This window comes from Cupressus sempervirens, chromosome 9, assembly GCF_028749045.1.
Source record: "Cupressus sempervirens isolate cs-2001-9-10 chromosome 9, ASM2874904v1, whole genome shotgun sequence".
Classification (NCBI taxonomy): Eukaryota; Viridiplantae; Streptophyta; class Pinopsida; order Cupressales; family Cupressaceae; genus Cupressus; species Cupressus sempervirens.
In genome coordinates this window covers 460,471,346-460,485,685 of record NC_143126.1, presented here as the reverse complement: position 1 = coordinate 460,485,685, position 14,340 = coordinate 460,471,346, and the positions used below count along the sequence as shown (strand labels likewise).

At 34.6% G+C, this 14,340-nt stretch overlaps 1 protein-coding gene across 4 annotated transcripts in view; it reads left to right on the top strand.

Moving 5' to 3' along the window:
- The window catches only part of LOC149539323 (Tetratricopeptide repeat (TPR)-like superfamily protein), a 33,129-nt gene extending 24,474 nt beyond the window's left edge, over nt 1-8,655 (top strand). For 2 of the 4 annotated variants that reach the window (XM_089800629.1, XM_089800631.1), the window contains one exon: nt 7,566-8,655. In XM_089800629.1, coding sequence (XP_089656755.1) covers nt 7,566-8,624 — 1,059 coding nt within the window. In that variant the 3' untranslated portion in view covers nt 8,625-8,655. Of the gene's footprint in view, nt 1-6,972; nt 7,119-7,565 lie in introns of all 4 variants that reach the window. The other 2 variants (XM_089800632.1, XM_089800630.1) reach the window with 2 other exon arrangements.
- Nucleotides 8,656-14,340: the final 5,685 nt, after the last annotated feature.

Here is a 14,340-nt window from a genome sequence, read left to right as displayed (position 1 = left end):
GTGTCGTGGGAGAAATACCCATGATGGTGATCATTCAAAGGTTTTTGTGCAAAGTCTTGTGGCTTGCGTCTGTTATAATTGATGGATTGTGAGAGAGATTAGACAATTAAAGAGAAGTATGTTCATGAATTTTTAATGCAATTGTTAATTCATGCATTAGTATAGTGAATTATGTATGCTTATAGCATTGGTATACCCCTTTGTGTTAGGTTGATTCTATAAACTATAACTAATCCCTCTAAATATTTTGACAATGGATTGAGGAGCATACTGAGAGATTGTAGTCAAGGGGAGAAAGAATTTGATGCATTTTGTTAAGAAGTCATGCAGGTTGAAGAATGGTGACACAATTTGTTGTCATAGGGTTGATATCTAGAAACATTGTAGATTGTTTAGTGATTAGTTTCTTCTAAGAAGAAGAATTAAGATTCAGAGGGAGCTTGGTTGGCAGATTGAGAGCGTCAGGCCCTTAAGCAAAGGATCAACAAGCGCGTGTAGCAGTACGACTGCATAAGCTCCCTATTTGGTCAACCATTGGAGTCCATTAATTTATTGTGATAATCAAAGTTGTGAGTATGCTGTCTCTATTGAGGAGTCTTAGCATTCAAATTATTTTTATGTGTTTTAATGAATTATTATCTACGAGGGAGAAGTTCGAGGTGCAATCCCTTGTTAATGAGTTCTTCTCTGTGAGGGAGAAGTTCGACATGCAATTCTTTATTAATGAGTTTTTCTTTGTGAGGTAGAAGTTTGAGGTGCAATCCCTTGTTAGTGAGTTCTTCTCTATGAAGGAGAAGTTCGAGGTGTAACCCTTTGTCAATGAGTTCTTGGTGAGAGGGAAGTTCGAGGTGCAATCCCTTGTTAATAAGTTCTTCTTTGCGAGAGGGAAGTTTGAGGTGCAATCCCTTGTTAATGAGTTCTTCATGAGTGAGAAGTTTGAGGTGTAGTCCCTTGTTGATTTTTTACTTCTCTACGATAGAAGTTTGAGGTGAAAGCCCTTGTTCTAGCCTTTGGAAGTAGCCATAGTGGAAGTTATGTGTGAGACTCCATGAGAGTTTTTTGGTTCTTCGCCCTTTGGGAGTAGCCATGGTGAAGGTCATGTTGAGATGACTATATCATATTGAGAAAATATGTGATAAAGTTATGGGGCTAACACACATGGGTGGAGCCATTGTGTTTGTCCCGATGACATGAAATCTGCAAATGAGATCTCCTTTGCTAAGAGGTAGTGTTGATGTTTGTAGCTACAGGAGATATCTTGATTATCTGTGTAACAAGCTAATTTTCTAACCATAATAAACAATTATATTATTATTGAAAATATGTTGCTTTCCATATTCACATGAAAGACAGTTATAACATATATTTTACATATTCATATGAAAAAGGGTTAATGGCTATAACAAAATAACTGAATTATCTTTACCTAACAAATGGAAGAGTATTCATAACTAACCATTACTTGATGGACAGAGAGATCATTCAATGCTACCTAAATATGAAGAAATACTTGCAACAATTAACTGAACTTGATTTGGTATATAAAATAATAATACCCAATAATTGTGAAGGCTTAAGAAGCAGATCCGGACTTTGTCTTGTGCAAGTCTTGGCATTTGGTGGAGAGGAAAGTCCTGGCATTTGGTGGAGAGGAAAGTCATTGTTAAAGGCTTAACCTCCCAACCATGGACCCCAAGTATCCCCACACAATCTCAACTAAGAAAGGCCTTCCTTGCACGGGATTTGGCATGTGACACCACTTGTCCTGCCTCTTGAGCATCTTGGTGTTAGAGTGTCAACTATACAACTGACTAGGCTATGGAGTTTTTCCCATCATCCCATCTATCTAACTACAAGCTCTCTGATCTCCAGTGATCATAGTAACAAGCATTGCCACCAACCTACCTTGGCCAAGGATTTGCATGGGCACTTTGTACCCGATCACCTACCTCTCAACTTGACAAACAAGACTTATACCTATTGACTGCCATGAGCTGACTCAGTTTAATATGTTTCCTTATGTTCATTATTGTTTAATTTGTTACTGATTTCATCTCTTGTCTTGTAGGTGACTCACAATTAAATATTACCAGCCCACACCCTTCCCTTCATCTTGACCATGCTGGTCATCCTCAATGAATCACAGTGTGACTGCCATAAATTTTGGATAAGTTTCTGTTGAATACAATCAAGACTTTTCTGACCAGCCTGGACCTAAAGTAGATATTGAAAAGATCCCAAGGCAATACAAAATAATAATGTAAACTCATTGTGAAAGTGCCTCTTCTCATCTCAGACTGAATAAGAACACATAGTTTTAGTTTCTTTTCCAATTTATTCTAAGTTGTGAAATGAATTCGAGTTAACATATAGCAAGGAAAGCAATCATGAAATCAGACTGATTGCATGTACTTTAAGCAATCACATTGGATATCTTCAACGTATGAAAAACAATCATGGACCTTCATTCGACTGACACTATTCATATAATTTATAAATTCATTCAAGTAGCATGCTCAATCTCAGACTTCAAATCAAATAAATAAGAAAAGATAACGCAGAAATTCGCACAACCTGGCTTGTAAAAATAGAGCTATGTCAGCCCAACAACTAGATAGAAGCTCATATAAGGCCTGGCTCGGCTTCCTTATTTGTATGTACCAATTCTCCATTGTGCCTAAGATTGCCGATAACAAAAGAACTTGAATTGGATTTTTGTTACTAGCAGAAAGTAATTCGCGAGTATAAAAGAGAGAGAAGGTGAGTTTCGTATGGCTTGTTGCTATAAGACAGATTGCTGGTATGAGAGTTATTGCAGAACAAAGAAAATGGCTTACTGATTCCCTCAAGCACGCTTGGTTGCAAAATATGGTCTCCAAAAGGAGTTAAGTGCAAGATGACTTGAAGGTGGCAATCATAAGTTACATTATTGATTGCAAACTCAAGAGCCACAAATAAAAGGCCAATGGAAATAACGTTAAAACTTTGACATAAGATGGAAATAATAATTTTATCCTAATGTTTTAATATAAAAACGCCATCTTTTATTTGTTAGAAAGGCCAGGGTTGTCGTTGCACCAAAAGATCGACTTGTCAATGCTCGATGCAACCAATAGTCTTATAGAACCACAGGAGGAGGTTAAGCCATGTCGTGAATCCTGCGAGGGACGCTGGCCCACTGCCAACAATCTCCCTCCCAATGTTACTCACCATGGCCTACGAGATTTGAACCTGTGACTAAGCTCTAATACCAATTGTTAGAAAGGCTAGGGTTGTCGTTGCACCAAAAGATCGACCTATCAATGCTCGATACAACCAATAGTCTTATAGAACCATAGGAGGCAGTTAAGCCATGTGGCGAATCTTGCGAGGGACGCTGACCCACTACCAACAATATCTGCATAAAATTTTATATGTATGTGTAGTATTCTAAATACACGTATCTTGTGTATACATTGTATTTTAAGTAAATGTGTACATTCATGTACGTCATATTTGAATATACACATATGTACGTATATATGTACATGTACAAGTACATATAAGTACCATGGTATCATTATATTAGAACATGTCTGTCATGACAAGAAAGTTCTAAGATCGACTCAAATCATAAAGGTAACAATTGTTCTTAGTTTGTTCATTTTATTATTTTATGAAGTGCGTTGACCCAGTTAGCTCATGGTGGTCACTCGGTATACCCTTGCTTGCCTAGTTCTTTTTCTTGGTCATGGTAGTTAGGGCTCATACTTGCTGGCTCAATGGCAGATTGGTGCCCCTGTACTCAATTCCCTCTCTAGCAATGCTTCCCCCCTTCATTGTGTTCTTGCAAAAAGAAATTTATCATGGTATAACATAATTCCAAATCATTTAATCAAAATCAAATAATAATTTTAGCTAAACCATTTTCTGTTTGCATAGCATCATAACGATAACCAATATTTATAATTCTCATGAATCATAATGTATAACCAACACTTCAATTTTACATGAAACCATAATGAATAACTAATTTAACCAACCAACTCAACTTTGAATGAAGTCTCAACAGCTATATAATATATTCTAAAATTAAGCAAAATAGGGGATTTAACAATCTAAATGCTGCTTTTTCATATACTTGCATTTGGGAATATCAAGAGACATGTATTTGAGAGTATGAAGAGACGTACGTTTGGAAATTTGAAAAGACACATTTGGAAAATGAAGAGACTTCTGGTTGTAGTATGAAGAGTCTCAATTCTATATATATCATTGCTTCTTGTGATGAGTTTTTTATTCAGTTAGAAATTGTGTACTCAGACCTCTATTATTTAATAAAAGAGATATATTTTTTTGTTGTGGCTGAGTTTTTTCCCTCAAGTTGGTTGGTTTTCCCAGAATAAATTGTTGTGTCTTAGTGTTCTTGATTTTGTTTATTGTTGTTTATCTTTATTTATGGGCAAAACATTAACACCATAGACCACTCAAAGTTAAAGCTATTGAAAGTAGCTGACACAGTTTTCTACAAATGTTATTAAGGCATCTTGTAGAGGCAAAGGTAATACTTTTTGCCATTGTTTTTAGTGAAGGCTTTTTTGGTGTGCCAATCATGAAAAGGAAGGTATGACTTAGTAATATGTGCTGTAGATGAAGATTGTTTGAACAAAAGCGTGTTTATTATTGCCTTCACAAAACCTTTGGGTTTCATGGATAGATTTATGAGGGTATGGATTGCATGAGTCACAAGAAGTATGACATTATTGTAGTCTTTATTTAAAGTATTAAAAGCTTGTAGATGAAGGCTTCATTGATCGTATAATAAGATTTATGACCTGCCCAAAGCTGACAGTAACACAAACATGGAATATGTTAGTGCTTATGAACTGAGTTCAAAGGGTTTCACAAGCTTTCATTGAAGGGAAAAATGCACATGGAAATATTAGTGCTTATGATATGAGCTTGAAGTGTTTCACTAGCTCTCATTCAGTGAAGGGAAAAAAAGAACATGGAAAGAATTATGAGAATGTTTGAAACTGAAAGGAATCAACCATACACATCCCCAGCCTGTAGGGAAACATCTCCATGGAGCAAATAGAAAGGTGATTTATTGTTCAAATCAATGTGTACAGTAGAATGGATTACTGCAAAGGGCGTGGGTGCTACACATGTATTTCGACACTCGCACTTTGAAACCTGTCTCCCTTTCTGTGTTCCCTTTTTTTAGCTAAACCCTGTACACATTGCTCAAATGCAATTTTTAGCAAATAACTTCTATTCATTGTCAGGTAAGGATTCAGAAATTAATTAACCCTAGAAATAGAACATCTAGGTGTTGACAATTTTCACTCCATAGCTGAAATTGTCAGAGCCATAGCTGCTTATGTCATTTTAAGGTGAAAAGTTTAACTTTCTTTTCCATTGCTTAAATCATTGCAATGATATAACTTATTTTTCTTTCGCTTAAATTATATCAAAAGATTAACGTGTTTTAATTATGTAATGACATAACTTACACAAAAGAGGAACATAATGTAAAATATTCTGCAGATACTTAATATAACTAAGAATAACAAGCCACTTCTGAGGCCAAATTTCCAAATATATCCAATGAGAACACAATTCACAATCTGATGATAACATACCCGTACCTTTTATATAGACCATGAATTGTGTTCTCATTGGATATATTTGGAAATTTGGCACCCCAAAGTGGCTTGTTATTAAACAATCACGAAGGATGGTAAGAAATTTGGGTTGTTTCCTATTAGGAAGTGGAAGAAGGCACAACAAGCCAGGCAATGTTGTTGAGTGTCAAGGAGATGGGGAATGTAGAGGAGTGCTAAGCAATCATGTTTAAGCTTGTGCAAGAGAAGTTGCTTCATAGCTCAAGGGAGCTAGAGATTGAAGTGCTACTCAAGGATTACGCAAACATCATGAGCAGCGAGATGCAAGAGGAATTGTGTAACGGCATAACTTACACAAAAGAGGAATATTAATGTAAAATATTCTGCAAATACTTAATATAACTAAGAATAACAAGCCACTTTGGGGGGCCAAATTTCCAAATATATCCAATGAGAACACAATTCACAATCTGATGATAATAAACAAACTTGTACCTTTATATATACCTAATTATGCCTTGGTTACCACCCAGCAATTAAATATGCCACCTAGATCCTAAATATGTAAATAGCCATTCTTTTTCTAAGGTCATGTACTCTTACGAATCTACTCATTATATAACTTCTCAAACATTCTTTTATCATATTTGCATCGAGTAGCATAGATCCAATTTCAGATTTTAAGTGTGTGCAATATCTGAACATGTCAACCCTTCTAGTCTTCTTTTGTAGCCATTAATAACTGCAGGGGCTTCTTTAACCATTTTAAGTGATCTTTTTCATTACAATTTATGTGTCACTGGTCTTGGACTCCTTTGCACATCAATTCTATTCTATGGTGAAGTCTATTGCATGGCAGGTAGCACTTTCTTGTGGATTTTTATATTTTCCCCTCTATTTTGCACGTTCAATTCCATCCCAAGTATTGTCTTCCTTGGACTACAAATGTGGCTACCATTTATGGTATATTTTCAGCATGATCTTGTTTGGTGCCTTGACCACATTTCTGACAGAGAGCCTTATATTTTTAGGGAGGTGATTCAAGTCCCGTCGTCTTTGTTTTGTCTCGATCCTTATTGTCCATCAATGGATCTTTTAAATGCTGTATCGGCTATGGAGTTTGAAAAGGTTAATGAGGAATGCCTATTCTCCTTTGTAGACTGATGTTCTGCAAACAATGTATTTCTACCTCTACCTTTTAATTTCAACTACAAAATTGTTTACTTGCCTCCCTTTTTGGTTGCATCATAGGAAATGATTTTCTGCTCTATTCAACTTGTTATTGATGCTCTATTGAGTGACTCAGCAACCATGACTACAATATTCAATTTCCTCCTCATTGTTTTCACATTATTTTCTGTTGCAGTTATTGGCCCTAGGGATAGGAGCTTTGTGCTGGTTATGAATATTGGAGCATTATAGCTGCAACAACTTAATGAAGTACACATTCTTGCTAGGTTCCTGTTATAGAAAAGTGATAGGAGCGTTTCCTTTGGGTCTCTTACGATATAGGTAAGCATTTGTTTTTTCTCACTCCCTAGTAATGCCTAGCTTACCAATTCATAGGTTTGATCCTTGTGATTATTGCAGAAAGGGCATTGTTATTCCTAGAATATGTCAACAGAGACTAAGCAGTGCTTGAAATAATTTAGAATATATTCTTTGTAAATGCAATTTTCTTTTATATGAACACTGTTTAGCCCGAATTCCTTTCAAAAATATGTATCAGACATTTATTTTTCGAAGTAGCAACAGATAGGATGAACACTATACACATGTTCGACCCGAAGGGATATTATGATTCACATTTGTTCTGAAGTTTGCTAGCTGAGTATCTATAAGACAAACATGGTCTTGGTGAAAGCATCTGATCTTTTCTAGTTAGAATAATAATATGATCTTTCATTTTAATTTAAGATTTGCACTCATAGTGGTTTTGATTTCAAATTCTTTATGCAGATGCTTATTGTGTCCTCTCCATTTGTGATGGAACTGCACAGGGCAATTGATGAGATGCTCAGTTTAGGAAAAGTACCAGACGATGCAACTCTGTCTGCGCTTGCTGATTTCTTAGTTAAAGGAGAGAAAGAGGTTCAGGATGCTTTGGGCCAATTGATTCCTGATTTTGGAAACAACTCTTCTGCATACACGAAGATCACTCTAGTTCTTATTGAAAATTTTATCAAAGTTCAAAAATTATTTTCCGCTTTCTCTCTATTGAAAGAATTGAGGAACAGAGGTGTTGTTCCTGACTTGGCAGTTTACAGTTCTCTTTTGACTGCTGTTGGCAAAGCTGGTGATTTTAAGCTTGCATGCCAAATCTTCAAGGATTTGTTAGCTAATGGATCTTCTGATCCTGCTTCCTATTTTGCTTTGTCAAAGGCATTAGCAACCGTGGGAGACAGAGAAGTAGCCTACAAATTTTGTATGAAGTTGGCAGAGGATAGCTTCCTTTGCAATGCAACAGTTTTGAACAGACTAATATATGCATTTGCTGGAACAGGGCAAACGGAGACAGCTCTTGCACTCTTTGAATACATGAAATGCTGCAAACAAAAAGCAGACCTGGTCACCTATAACACTATTTTTGACATCCTTGGCAAGTCAGGTCAGGGAGATAAAACCTATCATGAATTTTTATCGATGAAGGAATTAGGACTTGACCCAGATATAATTACATACAACACATTGATAAATAATTTTTGCAGGTTGGGTAGATTAGATTTATCTTTGGTAGTTTTAAAAGAGATGATTGCAAGAGGTTTTGAGCCTAATTTGCGCATATACACTGCCATAATTGATAGGTTTGGCCGCATAGGCCAGGTTGATGAAGCGATGAGATTATTTATTGACATGAAAAAAAGGGGCTGTAGGGCATCAATTTATGTTTATAGGTCTCTCATAAGTAGCCTCAAAAAGGCTGGTAAAGTGGAGGTTGCAAACAAGTTGTCAGAGGAAATGAATGAGAGCAGTTCTAATTTGATTGGTCCTGGAGATTTCAAGAAAAAACGCAGATGATTATATAATTTGAAGCTTGCTTAGATGCTTAGAGTATTGTTGTACCATATTTTGTTCTTTTTCCTACTTTTTCATATTTTGCTTTTTTATGCCTAATTATTTTCATACGCGACATCAATTGTTAGGATTTGTTTGGTTTTCTTGTTTTAGATGGTTGGGTGAAGTTCTACAGGTCCAAAATAATAATGTTAAGCAAGAAAGTTTAGTTACATCAACCTAGCTTCTCTAATTTAATACACCATTCTATTCCAAGCCAATAGATACGCAGGCTGAAAGAAAGTTTAGTTACATCAACCTAGCTTCTCTAATTTAATACACCATTTTATTCCAAGCCAAGAGATACGCAGGCTTAACTATAGCAGATTTAATGTGCTTAAGAAGCAATTTGAAAGATAGACTTTGTAACAAAATTAAGAGCCAAATAAGCATTCATATTTTTATTTCAGGGACTTATCATTCAGAAGAATGAATGAGTGCCAAATAGAACAATAGTTTAGATCATTATTAGACTTAAACACCATTACGTGCTATTATTGTCTGCACGAGTGATAAGGCCTGGACTTTCACTGCGTTGCTATTGTAATCTGTCTTATAGAAATCCTAATGACTAAAGAGTGCAAGTTATTATGGTATTCAAACTAAAGCAATTCAAAATTCAAAGAAATGCTCGCTCCAGCCAATCTTTTCATACGAAAAATTAGATCTTCCTATAAAAAACTGAAGTAATTTATTGCTTATAATCCAGGGTCAATAAAAGAAGGCTGAACCAATGAAGAAGCGATGACCTTTAACCAGTGGATGCATAAATATTATCCTATCTATAAATAATAAAAGTCCAATCTTACCATCTGATAAATATTTTCCTATCTATCTGAAGGCAGTTGGAGGAGCTGAGCGTTGTGGTTTTATCGGTCGTTGAGGTTTGCTTTGCTATGAGGTGGTTTCTAGGGTTTTAATTTTTGCATGTGTGCTTCGAGTGGCGAGTCTTTAAGTACAAGCTGTACAACTGAACCTCTTCAGCTAATAGTCAAAGACTAAGGGGTATCCATCCTGCCAAAATTTGTCTGGGGCACAAATCTGGTCTCAACCCTTTTCAAAGTCCAAGCCATGTATTCAGCGAGACTTGAGACTTGATCCCTGGTGCAGCTTCTATATTGACCTTGTACAAGTTGAATGTTTGTTTCATGGTGTCTTGTAGTATTACTTTGGATAATGAATGATTAGGATTTAATGCTCCAAAAAAGATTAAAAAAATTCATTACCTCTATTTGCCTTTATCTTTTGCATTTTACCATCATCTTAGTTTCTAGCTCTCTATAATTTGGTAAGGAAAAAATAATATAAAATTGAGCAACCAATCAGCTCTATTTCAATTGTATCTAGCTTTCTAACTACTGAACATTTAGGGGAGACACGAAGTTTGCCTATATGATCATGCTTTTGGCTTATTGAATTACTTTGAATTTATTATTTGGATTAAAGATGGTCTAGAAGAATAATATTTTACTATACTAAAGTATATTATTAAAACATAAAATATCTAAGCTCTTATTTTGTTATTTTTAGTTTTTTTTCTTCAATAAACAATCAAGATCTTAATAATTTTTAAATAATATTTTATTCCCCATTCAACTATAGGCACTAGGGAAAAGGAATGGGGAAAGCAAAACCCCCAGTTAGGCCAAAGACTTTTCAGGCTGGAATTCTTTAATTACATACTTTGCCCACCCTGGTTAAGTGTAAATATTAGTAGCTTATTTAGCTATTTCAAAATTTTTACCAGATTTACATTGATATATGATACAAATTGAAATAAATATGAGAATAATACAATTTTTACTGTTGTATTTTGTAGAGTATTTTCAAAAAATGAAATAATCTTCATATCATTTGAAGATATTTTAATTGGCTTTGCAAAATTTTAGGCACATGCTAGTACATGAACAACCCTTACTTGACCGACTAAAATCAAGAGGTTAAATATTTAATTAAACCAAGGAGATTATTACAAAAAAAATTGACTTATTAATTATAGATTTTAGATAGTTGAGCATCATAGCTAAATCTGTAACTAGACTCCATACTTTTGTTTTGTAAATGATTACATAACTTTTTAAAAATATTATTTTATTATGTCTTTGTTTCCTGTTTCTTCATTTATTGCAATAAAAAATATATATTGAATAAAATTGATTCATTTTCATATTTCTTTCTACTCCATACTTTTGTTTTGTAAATGATTACATAACTTTTCAAAAATATTATTTTATTATGTCTTTGTTTCCTGTTTCTTCATTTATTGCAATAAAAAAAATATATTGAATAAAATTGATTCATTTTCATATTTCTAATGAAAGAAAGCAAAGCAGAGCTATAGTGAGAATATTTGTGTTTACCATATTAAGAAATAAAAGAATAATACGAGAAAGTAGATTGGGGAACAGTTCACTAAGAGATCCTAGAAAAATTTGACAAAAAAGCTAAGCAATAGGGGTAATTAAAGTTAATTTTAATATGTTTAGTCTAAACATTACATTAATTTTATTTTTAACTAATAATAGGCGAGGAAACAAGTAAAAATGTTAGTGGACAGATTGTCTTTTCCTACAAAATTCAATAATTCAATCTATGCCCAAGACTGAAAATCCAATAATGTTCATAACAGTTGGGTAAACGTTATGTTAATTGTTTCCCTATGAATTTTTACAAGTACAACTCCCTTTACGAGTAAATTATCAATGAATGTGAAAGATCAAAATAACAAATTGCACACTTTTACTGGAAAGTGTTTAAGGGACTCTTGCATACGCGGGTACAAAGGTATTGCTTTACAACCTTAGAAACTTAACATCAAATCGAAAAGCTCACAATCTTTCCACAATGAACAAGATTCAAAAATGAAATTAAATCCTACAACAATTTAAACCAATTTTCACAAATAAAGATAAATATGAATATAAAGAGAAACAACAACATGTCATGCAATATTAACCATCACGGCTCTCAAAATAGCCACAAAGGATCTTGCTCAAACTCTTAAGTTTTAAAGCACGATAATATATATATATATATTCAAATTTCCAAGCACAAAGTCATGAAGAGACAACTTTCACATATATCACTACTATCTGTCCATCACTATCTCCTTCAAAGAAACTTTAACAATACTAAACTATCAGAGTATTTTTATGCTACTAAAATCTAACCCTGTTCTAGTCAAATGCTCCAACATTTATAGTCTTTTACAAACCCGAAAGGCCTCCATCAAAACCCAACCTATTGGTTGAAAACAATTATAAACAAAGAAATAGTTTTTGTAATGCCCCGCCAAGGGATCCAAAGAATTACACTAAGTTTACCTAACAATTTATTATTATTATTTTTTTTAAAACATGAAAGATAAACCATTCACAACATACGCGGAAGCAATAGTAACATCCAAGTGAAAATATCATAGCATAACAAATTACATTCTTTAAAGATCCTTTAACGTTGAATTACTTCTAATCATAACTATTCATCTAACATCACATTCTTATGAAATAACAATGATACATCCAACATTCTTAACCCATATACAAGTGTACATTTTAAATTGCCCAATCATCCACTATACATGTTACAAGGTACGAAAAGCTTAAAAGAATAAACATCCATGTAAATAAAGTACATCATCATCCAATATTAATCCATGATGTAATGAACCACATATCATACATGATACAACATCACAAAAGATATAAACATCCATCATAAAAGATAACCATACATCACAAATATAACTATCTAAGTGCACGGTTCCTCCCAACCGTAAATAGCATCATTAGATCATCATGGATTCTAGCCATCCCTCCGTGCGTAACATTCCAAAGCACCGAAGAGATCATCGGTATTATCATAGTAGGAATGTCACTCTTAAAAACATCCTACTAACATGCAAAGTAAAGCATAAGATAACATCATCTAACATATGCAAATCATCAATATAAGAAACATACTAGTAAATACATCCAACATAGGGTATATCATCTATCATAATGATCCAAGAACATAATGAAGATAAATACCAATCAAGAATACTCCAGCCACGGTGTCTCGGACGGATCTCAAATGATAAGAGTGATAAAACACTACCACCCGACCGCGTGGTACCTAAGTGGTCCACTCCCACCGTGCTGAGGGATAGTCTCAAGTCCCAAACAGGATATCAAAACCACAAAGCATAAATCTCTTAAAGTCCAGGAAACCTAAAAGTATACTAACTCAAGGTTCCATCACACACAAAATCGACATCTAATTCCCAAAGGCACACAATGACATGTAGGAAACCTACTCTGCAAGCGGGAAAGTGTCATCTCATTTATCTCGTACAAGTTACCCTGGCAATTAGCTAAACTCCACGGGTCCATACAGATCTCATGCGGCCACTAGTATCCTCTCATACTGACGAGGCATACTATGGAATGCAAGGTCGCAACCATGCGTCTCACTACTCCCATCCTAGCCTGTACAAGCGCTCAAGGCATGGGCAAGAACATCCAAAACAATTATCTTTTTAGGTTCATTTAATCCCCATTTAGTGTGTAAATGTTATCACTTATTAACCAAACTTACAATGAGTTATCCTGGCAGCCACTTAGGGCCCCGACCCCCATTGCAAGCCACTTCTCGACACTACAAGTAGATTACCTACCCTAATGCTCATGGAATCATAAATCACCACAGTCCTATACAAGCGACTGTAAAGAAAATCCAAAAGATAATCCATAAAAAGAATCATCAAATATCCATGATAAAAACATCAAATATCCAAGATAAGAATCATCAAATCTCCAAGATAAGAATCATCAAATCTCCATGAGCATCCAAAAATCATCCATAGAAAATCATGACCACAACAGTTCTCTATTGGCAACTGAAGGCATCACTGATAATCATAAGTATCCATTAGTTCTCAATAACCAAAATAAACCATCACATCCATTGGTTCTCAACAAGCAACCAAGAATATTTCAAAATCATACTGATCGAAGACTCCAAAATGGTTGAGTCAAACATGTCACAACATGACATCATCACGAATAAATTCACATTTCAGTCCCATCATGGCGACTAGAAAATAATCCAAAGATAACTGATCGATGACTCAAAAATGATTAGCTCAGGTATCTCATACACATACATCTCAGCTTCACACATGAAGACTGATGAACAAATACAAACATTTCATAGAGCATACGATCACATAACCATGGTTGGGCTTATAAAGATTGAGACCAAATAAGATCAACATGCCAACACATCTCATAACCCCCGAGCCTCTGGTAACAACCTAGGACTGGTCATCACTAGTTAACCCAAAACCCAAAACAAGAAGCATATAGAATACACGATGCAAACACATGTTTTGGTTTTGCTATTATCTCATAGTTGAATCAAGTGTAGAGATTTCCAGTTTTCTGTTTTGCAAGAATACTTTCAAGTGTCTAAGTTTCATCATTTGACCTACAAGTCAACCCATTTGTTCCCCGATAGCATTATCCTTCCATTATTAAGAATTACCTTCTTAGAATAACTTAAGGATAATTATTCACTAACTTGATCATCATTGACCTTAATTAAATTGTTCTCTATTTTAACCATGATCCATATTCAAATTGATTAACTCTTCTTCTAGGGTTACTTCAACTTCCAAAATAAATCAAGGATCATTAAT